The 16,065-nt window shown below is 43.0% G+C and overlaps 1 protein-coding gene across 1 annotated transcript in view; it reads left to right on the top strand.

Moving 5' to 3' along the window:
- The window catches only part of CD109 (CD109 molecule), a 750,032-nt gene that overhangs the window by 161,705 nt on the left and 572,262 nt on the right, over positions 1 to 16,065 (top strand). The window contains exon 8 of the mRNA XM_085610953.1: positions 15,514 to 15,610. Coding sequence (XP_085467079.1) covers positions 15,514 to 15,610 — 97 coding nt within the window. The remainder of the gene's footprint in view (positions 1 to 15,513; positions 15,611 to 16,065) is intronic.

The following is a 16,065-nucleotide window of genomic DNA, read 5'->3' as shown; positions in this document are numbered from 1 at the left end:
GACTGAGGCAGTAGTAGATCTTGGTGTGATAACATACATAGAAAAGTGTGAACTCTCTAACTTCACCGCTTTTCATATAATGCAGAATAAGATACAACTGCCACTGGCTGGACTTAGCTGTCAATATGCTCATACAAAAGGTAAATGTTATTACCACTTTGGGCCATGTTCAGAGACATCTTGTTTAAAAAACATTCTACCAAGTAGGGACATCTATAATGAGAAGCAAACATCAATACAAGAAGAACAATGAAGATGGTTGTGTCATCCAACCTGTGTTGTGGCCCAAGATGATATCAAGTCACAGGTGACACTCTACTGAAAGCACTCACATTGGTTTTGTACTGTCCTATTGTGTGCCATTGGATCTAATTGTGGAAAATGTTGAAGCCAGACCACCCCAGCAGTGGCGTCTGGTAGGGAACAGGAGTGGCGGGTTGGGTGATGGGGTATGGGGAGGGGTGAAAATATTAAAAAAGAAAACGTACCTTTTCCACCACTTCTCCGTTTCTCTTCTCCAGTCCGTTCTGGAGGAAGCTGCAGGAAGCACCCGGGCACACAGGCTCCCCTGAGAAAATCACAGTGCTGCAATGCAGCGTTTGAGATAGGGAGCCTGTGCATATTCTCCACCAGGCTGTCCATTACAACCTGGTGGGGAATATGCAGAGCACATGACTGCCTGGCTGGGCCAAAACGGCCATCCAAGCAGTTATGCGCACTTAGGGCAGAATTATGAGGTTTTGCCGAAAAGGTGGTGCAGCGGTGCAAACTGTTGCACCACAGCTCCGCCAAAGCTCACGCTGCCTGCCAGATTATGACTTTCTCGTAGTCTGGCAGGTGGGCGGCATGGTTGTTTCCCCTTCGGTGGCCTTTAATAGACGGTGGTTCCTTTTTAAAAGGCACCTCAAAGGAACTGCCTCACAAGGTTCCTGCACGGCACGGACTCGTAAGTCTACGCCATGCAGGTACCTATGTGCATGCTCACAGGGGGGCTTTTCATGGTGGTTGAACCGCCATGAAAAGCCTGGCTTAGAGGAAACTCGTATTCTGCTTGGTGCGACTGTGGCTGTTCTGCCAAGCATATTGTGGCCTCTGACCACTGATTCTATGCCAGGGAGCGGCGGTTACCTGGCGGAGCCAGCGGTCCTAGTGCAGTCTGACTGCCCAAGCCATAATCGGGCGGTCGGATCACGGGTACGGCAGTGCCTGGATCCGCCAACACCGCGCCAACATGAGTCTGGTGATCTGAGGACCCCCAGACTCGTAATCTGGCCTTAAGTGTGCACAGTACTATCCTCCTCCCTGAGCCACCAGCCCTAACCCAGCCCTGCTGCAACCAAAATTAAAATGATAATACTGTTCAGTTATTTTCATTATATTTTGCCCCCTGTCGCGGCTCTAAGATCAGTGGGGCGACGCTCCTCCGCTTTAGCGGAGGAGACGCCACTGCACCCCAGGCATATTATTCCATTAATTTCTATCTACTAAAGTGTTCCCATTTCCTGCATACAGGAGCAAAGGGAGATGGATGCATGTGCAAATATTACAAGAATGTAGGGATACAGGCAGTGCATAAGGGGCGAGCCCAAAGTCATGAAACCATGCTCATCTTTAACCTGAAATGGACCTTACACTGCACAAGAAAGCACAATGCAAGTCCTATGCCTAGTACACTAGGTAATTCATGTCTCCATGCTCAGCATATCAAAGATTTTTCATCCATAGCATGTAGCCAGCCATCTAGGATCTGCATCCCTGAACCTATTACCCATTTACTCATCCTTGCACATGCAGATGATTGATTTGGAGATTCCTCCATGCCTTCAAGGTGATGTCCCTTGGAATGCTCAGCCACCATTTGTCAGACTTGGGGATTACTTATTAAAACTTTAACGGTCATAGTGAGGTTCTGTAGCGATCCGAACCCGTGAATTCGGTATCGTAGAACTGACACGATTTCGGTACCAATGAACCGCAAATGATCCATTGTATACATGACAGTGTTTTCGCTGCGCAACTAGCATGAATTCACTGGAAAATAGGGCATTTCTGTCGTAAAAGTCATGGCATCCATTTTAGTTACGGCATCCATCTTGTTTCTTGCCCTCACATAGTCAATGAACGGACGATGACCCCGGCAGAGTCACCTTGCTAAGGACACGTAAGCTCGAGCCCGAGAAAGGCTGACGCTGCATGACTAGGCAGAATCAAGCTGCCTCCCTTGCCCGAGGCCAGTCCTGCTATACTGGTTCTCGTGTCCGTTGTCCTGACTGAAAGGCCGAAGACGGTAGCCATGCCCGTTTATGATCCATAAACACCTCTTATCCTACATTTCAATTGTTTGCACCTGGCTCTGCTCCTTTCCTTCTGGGCTTTTACAATGGGGAGGTTACGATTTTTATGATGGGGAGGATCGGGCGAAGAATGGAAAACTGTCGAGAGGACCTGATCGAATACCGAAAACCTACAACTAATTATTGTTTGATGCCAAATTTACTGTCTGTTTGGGATGCCGGGTTGGGCATGAGAAATATTCGTGTAATGTTGCCTAAAGACATTTTGCGTGTATTTAAAGAGTAACCCACTTAATGCCATTTGAACAGTCTCGTAGATTCTGCCTCTGTGTGGTTCCTATGATTTCTGTGTCCCTGCAGTAAATAAACCTTGGTCTTTGACGCCACCATCGAGAAGCCCGTGTCTCTGTTTATTTGTGCACCGAGACAGGAGGAACTCAGGGGTCTTCGGGTGTTGTTTCCCTGACACCTCTGGACTCTTAAAAGTCCAGAACCTCAATAGGACTAATCTTTTTCAAATCTGCACTTGACTAGCTTTTCTAAGCTTTATGTTCTTTCTTGACATCAAAAACATCCTGCTATTCTCTCCTGACCCCGACATTCATATGCTTAAGACTGGTGTTTGCTGTGTTCCAACCAAATAATATAAAAAAAATATTTTGAGACACAAATATTGTGCCTTAAATATCATGATGTCAAAAATATTGTGGCTCAGAATATCGTAGGAAGGATTGCTTCTTACATATTTTCAATATTGTTGTTAAAAATATTGCTGCGTTGTATACCCTTGTAATTGATATTGTGTTTTTTAGTGTACTGTATTAGTTTTTACGTTGTTTGGGAGTTTTAGCATTTTTTTTATAGGTGGTAGAAAAGTGTTTATATACTGTTACATATTTATTATAGTACAAATTAATTTTCAATCTAAATTTTTGTCTTCAGATTTTTTTATTCAGTTTGGCATTTTATGTTTGCTGTAATGATATTTAGAAATCAATATTCATAAAGTATGAGTGTTTGCATTTTAGGCTGGTTAAATTGTGTCGGAATGTAGTGTGTCTTTTTTAAAGTAGGGTTCTTGCTATTGAGTCTATATATGGTAGACCTGAGTTGATAGTAAATTATCCCACTTTGAATGTTAGGAGTTAATGCATTTGTCTAGTTTCTTTGGAGAGTTTTGGTTTGATTTGGGGGTGAGGATTGCGCCATTCTTAGCTCCTGGTAACTATGTTCTTTTTGATGTATTTTCTAAGAATTGGTAGAGTGTAGGCTGCCTTCTTCCAAGTTTTTCTTGGAAGGAATTGTGCCACCCTTCCACTGCATTATTTGACTTCACTTCTTGGTTCATGGTTACAGGTACACATGCTAAAGCTATTTGCTTTTTTATTTTGTGCACAAATTCTGGGTTAGTTGCATAGTTAATGCTTTGGGTGGGTTTTGGACAGTGCCTCTATATGTTCTGCTTAAATTAATAGTAACATCCCTGACTTGCAGTGTTTGGGAATGGTCGAAATCATTGCCTGTTCAAAATCTGATGTTTTTTTTAGGTTTTAGTTGTTTGTGTGTTGTTTTATGTGTTAGCGTCTCATTGTAAGCTGCACTTTGTTTGGTATACATGCGTACACTAATGGTATTTTGTATTTTGATATTAACTATGTATTGGGTATATTTGACTGAATGGTGGGGTTCACGACGTAAATTTGCCATCCATCATCCATGCTTTATATTGAGTTAAGGTTATTAAATTGTTACTATTAGCATATTTTTTTCATTTTTACTTTGGTTATAACACAGAAAAAGGTATTTTTTCATGTCTGATTAGTACTTGTTTGAGATATGTCTGTAGCTTTACATTATTGAGATCATACTGGTGTTCTAATGTTTGTTCTATATGTTCTGGAAATTAGGGCCTAATTAAGAGTACAGCAGTCCTCTGGACCGTCGTACTCATGGTGGCAGTCCGACCACTGCCAAACTGCGGGTCCACCCGCAGTAGTCTGAGTGTGGTGGTCTGACCTGCTCTTCTGGGATCTAGGATCCCGCTGGGCCAGCAGTTTAAAACTGGGCTGACTATGCTGGCTTTGCCACTGCTGGCACCACCGAGCATATTGTGAGTTGCCTTTTCACCGCCCTTTTCATGGTGGTATTTCAGCCATGAAAATGTTGTTGGGGAGGCAACTTAGGGGCCCTACCAGGACCCCCTGCTGGATTTGGGCCTGGGGGTGCATGTGGAGGAGGGCACATATTGTACCCCCCTGTAATTGCTCTTCCATTCCTGCACTGTGTGGCATACGTGCCACACTGTGCAGGAACATACTGCAGGTGCTGTTACAGTGGTGTGCTGCATGCTATGTTTTCCTATGAGCCTAACAGCCCACCGCAGTGAGACCGCCACAGCACCACCTGCCGACATGGATTACACTCGTTATCCAGCTGGCGGGTGCACTACGGGCTTGACAATCCTCCTGTCGGTGTGGTTGTGGTGGGCCGACTGAAGGACCGCCAAACTCATAATAAGGCCCTTAATCTTTTTAGGGTTGCCATGCCAGGGAGTGGGTCTATTGCTTGTTCAGGAAAGTTTGGTATAATATGTTTATATATCATTCCTGTTGGCATGTGTGAGCTTGTACTGGCCTCTTTTAGGTCCTGTAAAATTTTTCTGACTTCTGGTTTACTAGTATTAGGGGAACGGTTATGTTACCCAATGCTTTCAACTATTTCATTGTCAGTGGTAGTCCTGCTGTAGCAAGCATTTAAATAATAGTTGGTGCATTTCTAGAATGGATGCCATTTAGGGGTTACCAGGTGTCGACTCCATCATTACTACTGTGTTGAAATTATACTTCCCTTATTTTAAACATATCCCGAAGATAATTTTGCCGGTGTGAGAACGGGAAACCAGGGGCAAACCACCGAGCCCTTTAACATCCAACGGGGGGTACGCCAAGGATGTGTTTTGGCCCCAACCCTCTTCTCCTTGTATGTCAACCAAGTGGCTGATCTTTTGTGTTCCATTCCAAAAGACGCCCCATCCTTGGCGGAGCACATAATATCAACATTACTATTCGCGGACGATACCCTCTTGGTTTCTAAAACCCCTATGGGCCTGCAAAAATTATTGAATCACTTCAAGGCATTCTGCGACGAGAGCGGTTTGGTCATCAATACAACTAAAACCAAGTTAATGATGCTCAACCCTCACAAATCCTTTAAGGGTAATTTGTTTCTAGATAATGTTCCGCTTGAGAGGGTCAGCTCATTTGATTACTTAGGCATCAGGATGTCTGAGGGAATGGCCTGGAAGAACCACCTAGAGAAGGCGCCCTTGAAATTCTCCCAGCTAACTGGGGCTTTGAGGCGGGAGCATTGTCCCTCGTATACCGAGCCTGTAGCACCTGCCCTCAAATTGTACAGTTGTAAGACAGTGAGTAGTGCCCTATATGGGGCAGAGCTGTGGGGTGTAGCAAATGTAAACAATCTTCCATCAGTGGAAAACCAGTTCCTTAGGAATATGGTATTGCTCCCCCAAAGTACTCCTCTTCTCCCTTTGAAACTAGATCTGGGTATTAAGTCCATTAAGGACCTTGCAAGGCTTCATCCATTGCTGTTTTGGAACAGACTGGTTACCACCCCTGAATTGGCATTGTACGCTGTTGCCTTTAGCGAGGTCTCAGCTCTGGATACAAACGAAATAAGTGGGTGGATTAATCATGTAGATAACCTTCGGGCAAGCATTGGCCTGCCCAAAAAGGTTACCGGTCTTCCTCTGTCTTATAGTAGAGGCCATGTGAAACTATTGTTTTGGGCATGGGTAGAGCAGAACAATTTCCTGGCAATTCAACATGGCAGCCTAACAGACGCTTTCTCTGATACAAAAACCAACTGCCAATTTGAAAGCTATTTTGATACCATCAAGGTGCCAGCCGACAGAAAACTGTACACTCAGTTTAGATATGGCAGTCTACCTAATAATGCTTTTACCAACTCCTGGCTGATAAACAATTATCAACCTAAGGGCTGTCCTTCTTGCACCTACCCACACGAAACAATTGGCCATGTTTTTTTTGCCTGCCCTGCTTATGTCAAACCAAGGAGGAAATGGATAGCCCCTGTATGTACACAACTAGGGACTCGCAACTACAAAGATGCCTTTACTATATTGAAGTCCGATGCCAGACCTCTCTTTGTCTGCGCAACTGCGAAATTTCTAGGCCAGTTTTGGGTTATCAGAAGGAGGGCGCTGCAGACTTCATCGCCTGGCTTGGACTGATCAAATGGAAATTGTAACAACTACTCCAAGCGTGTTGTTTCCAACATTGATATTTTTTATTGTAAATAGCTGGTTTTATGGCAACATGTTGTATATTTTATATATTTTTTTTTCTTCACCGTCAATTTGGACCAATGGCTTTCTTAAGGGCCAAGGAGTAACTACGTTTGTAGTTGTTAATGTGGGCTGTATTTTATAGTAATCGTCATATATATTACCATTTAATGCACTAGCACTTTAGCCTTGTGATTTTATTCACCTGTCTGAATTGCCAGAATTATCTTAGTAGTGCCTTAATTGAGAAATTGTAAATGTTTAAGCTTCTTCCCATGCTGGCCCACTATGTCAACTAGACCTATACTGTATCTCCCAAACTATATATTGCCTTGACAGTATTTTTCTTCTTTAGAATGTTTTATGATCCGTGTGGCTGTAGCCTTTATGGTTTTACTAACCGAAATAAAGAAATTTGATTGACATATCCCTTGGGGGCATACAATAAAGTCTTGACTTGGTCCTCCAAGAGGTATTTTTAACGTTTGCACAGTCCTCACTTTACAATCTACCAAACTCACCCACACTTTACCGCTCACATAGGGCCCACCCTGCATAAAAGATTGTAAGTGCTTCTCCCCGATCAGGGAAGTTGTATCCCACATCACTGACCTTTTGAGAAGTGGAGTGAGGAGGACCCTATCATAAAGTATGTTCCGAAGGGTGGGTGAGGATTTTCATCCTAAAAACAGAGATTGGTTTGTGTTCCATCCAGTTTGATAGGTTGTTTCAGACCTGACACATACTTTTACTTTTTTAGTTTAAATCCAACAAGATTCAGCATTACCCTTTCATAATCACTGATAACCTCCAACAATTCCTGGTTTTGGAAAGTTCCATGGGACTGGGCCCTATTCAGTCACAATGCCTGATGGGAGAGGATTGCATGCTTGGCGCAGTTCTAGAGGTAGACCAGAGTGGGCCATATGTGGATGGAGAAGTGAATGGCCACCCAATATCATTTCTAATCCATACTAGAGCTACGCATTCTATTGTGAGAACAGTGGAGGTCCCTAACCTAACTCTCACGGCAAAACAGGTCCAAGTTGTAGGTATATGCAGCGTACAAACTAAATTTCAGCTAAGGTCCCTGTAAAGTTAGGTCCCTTTGAAAATGACCAACAGTTTTTTAATGTATGACTTTAGTACAGTTAATCTGTTGGGCAGGGGTTTTCTCTGAAAAATAAATTGTTACTTATTGCACACCAGAACTTCAGACACACAAAGAGGGTGTAGATTTCAAGTTGAAATCAGTAGAAGCAGCAGTTTGTATGCTCCCAGTCCTAACTAAGGAAGACTTACCCGCTGACTTAAGATGTACGGTGAATGTGGAAGTCTGTGACTTCATAGGCAAAGGTATTGGATTACAGAGCTTGTGAGAATTGCAGTGAAACCTAAAGCAGAGTACCCCTGAACGTCTCAATATACCTCACACCTGAGGCAGTGGAGGAATAATGCTTATGATCGAATCCATGTTAGAGCAGGTCATCTTGAAGGAAGCGATAGGGTGTCCTTGCAACTCACCAGTTATGGGTTTGCAGAAACAAAACAAAAAATAGAGAATAGTTCAGTACCTTGGATGCGGAGTCAAATTGTAGTCCTGTGTTGTCCCGTAGTGCTAAATCCTGACATTTCAGTCTCCATGTGATGCTGAATGGTTTTCTGTCATTGATCTCTGTCAAGCATTCTTTTCCACATGAAGATAGTCAATCTATTTTCTCTTTCCCATTTTTAGGGAAAACCCTTGTGTGGCGTTGCGTCCCATAAGCGTATACAGGGAGTCATTTGATCTTTAATCAGATACAGAAGAAAAGTCTATTACAGCTGCCTTTCAGTACAGTCTACTGCAATACATAGATGACCTATTGGTGTTGTCTATAACTTGAGAAGTCTGTAAACAAGACATGATTGATTTGTTGAATCATCTTGCAGAAAACGGATAGATGGTGTCCCCTACAAAACTTCAGGACTGTGAGAGGGAGGTTCGCTATCTGGGGGGCCACATTGAGAAGGGGGCTAGGAGAGTGTTCCAAGAACGTAGCTCCACAAGCTTAAGAATTAACCCCCCCCCATGACACAAGAGAGGTCCCAATGTTTTTGGGAATATTGGGTTACTGTTGTCAGTAGTTTCAAAACAGACATTTATACACAATGAAGTGAATTATCTGCTACTCTGGGACAGCAAATGCATGAGTGCCTACCTTGACCTCTGAGAGAAATTCTGCAGTGGACCGGCACTAGGAATGTCCAATTATGACAAGGATTTTGACATCTATTGCCGTGAATGAACCGAAAATAATAACAATCAATAAAGCAGCTGAGAACAAGAATGTGCACTCTCAACTGGAAGAAAGTGCAATCATTTTGGATGGGGGAGTACAGTGGGAACAGAAGTGGATGAAAAGTGGGGAGATACTGAAAAGCAACTTGACTGAAGAACGTATACCTAAGATGATCAGGGAAGAACTAGAGCCAAGCAAACAGAGAGCTAGTGACAGTGAACAATCAGCAGTCAGAAGAACTAAGATACAAAGAGAGCCCAACTGAAGGTATTTAGTACCTGAATGGACCTACTTCATCACAATTGACTCTGATCTGAGAGATTATGAATCTGAAAGTCTTCAAAACTAGGGGTTGGCGGTAACCTTCGCTCTTCTGGTGGAGTTTTGCCACTCTATACTCCGGTTGGAGCAAGGAGTTTGGCAAAAACTTTGCTCTGCCACATGGCGAGTTTACCGATGCAGGAGCAGAGTGGAGAGAAGAATATACAGCCCAGGGGTGAGCTTCATGAAGGACAGGATCTACTTCATTTTTTCTCAAGCAGAGGCTGTGTGATTTGTGCTCTGGCCATACCTGTCTTTCCCGTCTATTCAAATTTATTGATCTCAGTTTATCTGATTTTCGACCCTCTTCTGTCAAAATCACTGCTAAAGAAAGTCGATGGTCAATTAAAAGCAAACGAGGCAGTCAATGGACACGCACTCTGTATATATTGATTTGATGAAGGCCTCTCATTTTTTTGTTGAAATTTCTTTATTGAGTTTTAAAATTTTTAGATGCTGTTTGACAAATTCTTATGCAGGTTACATGCATGCACATATATATATAAGTAGTCATACATCAATGAGAATCTGCACAAAGACGAGCGTATGCGCTCTGCATTGTGTACATGCCATATAATATATGTCTGAGCAATAGTGCTTAAAAAAGAAAACAGGGGATGTATGAACTGTGATATTTTCGTGTAGCACCGCAAAGTGCGTGTGTTTGCTCTCCCACCCGGACTGATTCCCCATTACCACCTTCGTGTTGTGTGTTGCTAATACATTGATGAAGACCTCTCAAGTTAGCAAATCACCCATGACTGCTGTATATTAAGTGGTCACTTGGCTACCTAGTGCTGGGACACCTCTCCATTAGTTTCTGAACCACCTCTTCCGAAGCTGCATGTCTTTCAGCGCAGAAGAAAGGGATGCACTCTGCAGTAAGAGGTCGGCCGTCCTTTTCAGGGTGGGACATTTATGCTAACCATTAGGAGGAGTCCTTGACCCTTACATCTTTCTACAAGCTGTGGCTCCCCAGCCTGTCAGTTGGTATGAAGCTTGGTTTTGTTTTTCCCCTCGTCTTCTGTTGAAGTTAGCCATTTAGAAGCGGGGTTCCTATGATTGGATTACTATCCAAACATGAGCCAAGATATTCTAATACTCGAGTAACGGGGGGCTAAAGTTTAGGCTAACCAAAACACGTGGGCTTCCCAAGAGAGGTGACCTCACGCTCTCCTAATTGAGCTCCCACAGGACTCCCACTTTATCAATAATACTTGACTCTTGAGTGACACCAGCAACAACAATTTTAACATTTTGGCAGGATGATTTAATGCTCAAGCCCGGTAACCTCCCGCCTTGATTGACCATTCTGGGATATGGACAAGGGAATACTATTTCCTTGCAACATTGAAGAAAAAACCCCCACCACGATCCACTGCAGTCAAGACAAAATGGGTAACACGCTGGAAACAACCACACACCTCTATTCTAGACTGCGAGAAGCGCGAGGTAAGATAACACTGACAAATAGCGTGTAAAAAACTGGTGAGATTGAATAGCACAGGCCCCATTGGTGAATTTATATATATAGCATGATAATGTGATAATAAGACTAGGGGTAGACGAAACTCTGCAGCTCGTGGAACTCAGTGGACGTTTGCAGAATTTTAGGTAACTCTGCTGAGTACAACTCTGCGAGTACCGCCCCCCCTCATCAAAAAACCCTCATAAACATTACAATCACAGCTGAAGATTGAATGACATTTTGGATTAAGGAACTCAAGTAAAATACATCCACACTTTTGAAATGTATGTTTTAAACTTTAACCAACCAGACAAAGATAATAGGTTCCTCGAGGTATCCAGTAGAAGAGAATCAATCTTTTTACAGTGAAAAGTATTGAAAGTTTTGCAGATTTGCACAATAATGTCAACAAATTGACATTATTATCATAACCAGCAGACTGGACTACTGAAACGCCCTCTACACTGGGATCAACAAGTCTCTACTCTGAAAACTCCAGACCATACAGAACACTGCAGCCAGACTCATCCTCGGCATCCCTCGAAACGAACAGATCACCTAGCACCTGTGCATCTTCCACTGCAGCGGCGTCACTATGGGGGTGCGGGGGGTGCGGACCGCACCGGGTGACACCCTCAAGTGGGGTGACACCAACAGGGCCGTCAGGGGCCGGCTTTAGGGCAGTACGACCGGGTGCTGGCTTCCTGGGGGCGCCGTGTTTGAAAGTTTATTGCGCTTTTGAAGCACCTGCTGCAGCGTTTCTTTCCGCCAGCAATTACCAGGCCTCACATAAATGTCAAGATAACTGGTGTGATTAATTATCTTCCTGGAGAGAGATCAGTGTTTTGTAAAGTTGAGGTTTTAACTTAGGTGAAGTTAGTGCAGAGGGTTAATATGCCTGCTGCAAAGAACGTGTGCCAAGTAGATTACAGAGTGCAGATCAGCAGGTTACTGCTTTCAAAAGAGACATCCTTTTGTTGCAATTTATAACTTAAAGTCCTAATATTCAACAGTGAGCTATTAACTTTCATCCTAGAACTGCATACACACCTCAAAATATACATTATTAGAACATTGATTAATGTTGCAAAAAGGGTTAATTTGGCTAGAAATAGATTCTTATTATTAAAGAAAACTCCCGACTATGCTGTTTCTTTTTCGACTCTGCGTTTGTGCTTCTCCACACCAAGCACTATACTGCCTACCAGTATGGATGACATGTGACTCCTACACTTTCAGTCCTTTGGTTTATGTATCATTTCCTATACACGGATTTACACACCTATGATTGACTGTCTCTGTGTAATGTGTGTGTGATGCAAAGTGCTCGGACACCCTACACTGGTATGAGTGGCGCTATATAACTAATTCAATGCATCTGAGAGAGTGTGGTTATGGTGACTTGGTCACTGTTAAAGGGTGCTAGTGAGAGAATCCGTGGTGGAGGTGGTCATTGGGGGGGCGCCAACAAACATTGTCGCACAGGGCGCCACCAGCGCTAAAGCCGGCCCTGGGGCCCGTGTGCGCAGAGCAACCTAACCTTTTAGGAAGAGGACGTGCCTGTGCGCAGTGCGCACTGTCTCCTCTCCTTTCTTTTATTTGCTTCCCTGTGAAATGGATCCAAAAAAGAAAATCACTTTTGCTGGAAATCAATGTCGTATTTTTCTGACATTTAATTCCAAAATGCAGCATCAGGAATAAAAGTTTAAAAATATGAAAAATAAATAACTAAATAAAGTAAGACAGAGTGGTAGCAAACTGTCCAGATTGATTTTTATTCACACCCAAACACATTAGCGCCACTTTTACAGAGTTTGCCAGTGAAGCGCTATTTTTGTTGTCTTGGCTTTGTTTTCCCTGGGCTTGGAGCTAGTACACCAATCCTGGAGGTACTGCAATGTGAGGATTGAAAAACAAAATTTGTACTGCTGCTCTGTATCTAGGGATGTTGTCTTTTTTTACCATACTGCTTACGTTTTGTGAGGATATAAGCAATGGTCATTGAAATGGGTCCATTCAGGGCCCTGTAGTCATGTCCTTAACTTTTCAGGCAAAAGCACACACTGATTTCTGAACAGTGAGTGTAAAAGCGTGAAGGTAACCATGTTGTTCCTGCTTACATTACACATGGTTTGCAAAATGTTGCATTCCATTTGATTGTTTGCTTTTTCCAGGATGCTGTCACTTTTTTTTGTAGGCCACATATTGCTCTTGCCCAGTGCGTAATTTAAATTGAGCCGCATCCAGGTGTTTATAGCTGGCAACAAATGGGTTGTAGTTGAAGGCAGTCTGAGTTTTTCTCAGTGGGGCAGTATGGTGTTCAGTGGGGGAGAGGATGTGGCACTATGGCCAGAGCTGCTGAATTTGGAACTGGGGAACCAGGTTCAGCCTTAATAACCAGTCCGCCAGACAACTCTCCCGAGAGAGCACTATCTCATGCTAGACCTTAGAAGGCTTTGCAAGACATTAGAAGCCCCGGTGTCGTAGCACCAGCAGGTGGACCCTAGCATGACAAGTGTAGGTTAACCTTCAAGGCTTGTCCACCACTATTCATACTGAAGTTCACCTCCAGTTTTGCAGCAGGCCTATGAAGCAGTACACCCTAGAACAGTGACCCTGTCACTGAGATCACAGGACCCTTGAGAAGGGCCAGCTCTAGGGCGGTGCAACCGGCGTGACCGCACCAGGTGCTCACTTTCGGTGGAGGCATCATTTTTGCAAGTATATTATGGTTTTAAAAGCGCTTGCTGCCTCCTTCCTGGCCTCCAGTAATTTTCGGTAACAATAAAAATGTCATGATGACTCTGGTGATTAATGTTCTTCCTAGAGAGAGATCGGAATTTTGTCTAATGGAAGATTTGACTCATGGAAAGGTAGCTCAGAGGGTTAATGTACCTGCTGCAAAGAACATGTACCATGCAGATCACAAAGTGCACATAATGTAAATAGGCCAGTGGGCTACTGCTTTTGTCAGAGAGATCCTTTTGTTACTTGCAGTTTATAAGTTAAAATCCTAACATAGAACAGTGAGCTATTAACTGTCATCTACTCCGCAGCAACACAAGTCAAATTTTTTATTAACTTTTGATACGTTTGAGCAACAAACAATTTATTAGTTTAAATGGTGAGATCATGCTGCAGATCTTGCATTATGAGGCAAATATGGCAGAGCCATTATTATTTAGAAAACATTTGCAAACTAGGATTTTTAGCAATTCATGTTTGAACTGCTGTTTTGGTAAAGGGAGAAGTGCTGATGACAGAAACTCCATGGCTCGGAGACAAATGGCTTGTGCTTCCACATTTTATCGTATTTGGGGACATTCTGTGATTAGAAGCATATCCCACTTTGTGAACACATTTTACTGTCAATAACTCATTATAACCTTAAATAATCATGTGTATCCATTGGTTGATAAAACTGGGCAGTGAAACCAAACAAATACAGAAAATTGGGATGTTTGCGCATTCTGGCCACGCCTCTGGCTCTGCCCACTGATCCAATCCTTGGGTTATTCCCGCCCTTTGATTCTCCGCCCACTGTTCCCCTACTTTTTTTCCCCCACTTCGACCACTGATATATCGTGTTGATGGATAGTGGGAACACCACACCAGTAAAAAGTACCATACCTATGATATTATAAATTCCAATAAACTGTTGACTAGCAGGTAGCCCACTGTACAACCTGATTAATGAATCATTATCACACTGTTGTTAACAGGCACATTTTGTAAATATAGGACCTACATTTACAAACGTTACTAAGGATTCTGTATGGTCCCGTTATTTGCCAACTGTGTCCACTGGCGGACTCGGGGCGGAGGAGGTCCATGCGGTAAGTCGTGAGGGGGTGACACCATGAGTTACCCGCACCGGGTGACACCAACCCTAGTGACGCCACTGTTCCACTGGCTCCCCGTGGAGAAAAGAGTAGCCTTCAAAATACTCACCCATGCCTACAAATGCCTCCACAACACCGGACCCCAATACCTCAATGGCAGAATCTCCTTCCATGTACCAAAGAGGAACTTCCGATCCGCCGACCTCACCCTCGCCGAACCCCCACGCTTCCACAGAGCAAGAACGGGCGGAAGTACCTTCTTCTACATCATGGCCAAGACTTGGAACGAACTACCGATCAACATCAGGCGTGACCCCACCCTGCACCTCTTCAGGAAGACCCTCAAGACCTGGCTCTTCGACTGACCGGAGCTGCCTCCCCCCCAGCGCCTTGAGACCCTCACGGGTGAGTAGCACACTTATAATTTCCCTTATTGATTGATTGATTGAGAGAAGCACTTTGAAGCCTCTCAATTTGACACCAAAGAAAAGCACTAACAATGCTTTGCATAGTGCTTGAATAGACCCTTAAATTTTAAACTGGTGTGCAATTCACCTCATTTGTAATGGATTTCCTTGACCCTCTTCTGTGAAAACATCATGGTCTAAAGCACAAAAATGCATAATCATAGTGTAATGCAAGTAGACCTATACTACTCTCAGATGTACGTCATGATTTTATACATTTGTCATGCTTTGTGGCTGCGGCATATGAAGTACAACTACTTAATAGCATTTTATTTCCAGGACTATACCAGACTGTTAGCTGAAAAAAGATTTTTGAAGCAAAAAGTGCTTATTTTACTAGTGATCAACAATTGTTTTTGTCACTAACCGGTTTATAATTGTATCTCATTCTCATTTATGATTATAATTTTTGGTGTCTTTGTGCAATTTTTTTCTTTGCTCAGTATTAAAATTCTTTATAACAGCGGGCTGATCCTTTTAAGAAATGGCCTTTGACATTGAATTGAACGTTTCAGATACACCTACGGAAAACCTGTGAAAGGAAATGCTGTAGTAACTCTGTTTCCTGAATCAGCCGGGAATTTGAGAAGTCACATCAAAAAAACATATGAGGTGAATTTTTCTCTATTTTCTCAGTACTAAAAAAGGCTTGATAATGAGTATTTTATTGCAGCTTTTTCCACTATCTTAAAGCTCTACTAGTAAAATCTCCAGTTTTGTTAAGATTTAAACAGGACAAGAAGCTATTTGGAGATCAGGTGTGCATTCACTGAGATAATGCAGCTTCAGCAATTACAGTAGTCCTGTGTTAGCTTTCAGTGAGACTCTACTATATTCTAGTTTATCCCAATCACAAAGACATCACAATATTCTCATGCTATGAAGCAACATCGTTTTAATTCTCCTCTTCAATTAAGAAGTAAGAATGCATACTCAAAACACCTATCATTAGAGGGAAATAACAATCAGAAATGTGTTCTATTTTAATTTAAGAATGGAGTTACCGAATTCTTTCAAATGCACCTTTTTTGTGTGATATATATGGCCTTTTGAGTCACTCTAAACTT

Source organism: Triturus cristatus, chromosome 6 (assembly GCF_964204655.1).
Source record: "Triturus cristatus chromosome 6, aTriCri1.1, whole genome shotgun sequence".
Classification (NCBI taxonomy): domain Eukaryota; kingdom Metazoa; phylum Chordata; class Amphibia; order Caudata; family Salamandridae; genus Triturus; species Triturus cristatus.
Note: the sequence above shows the minus strand (reverse complement) of the source record. Positions and strands in the feature narration are given on the sequence as shown.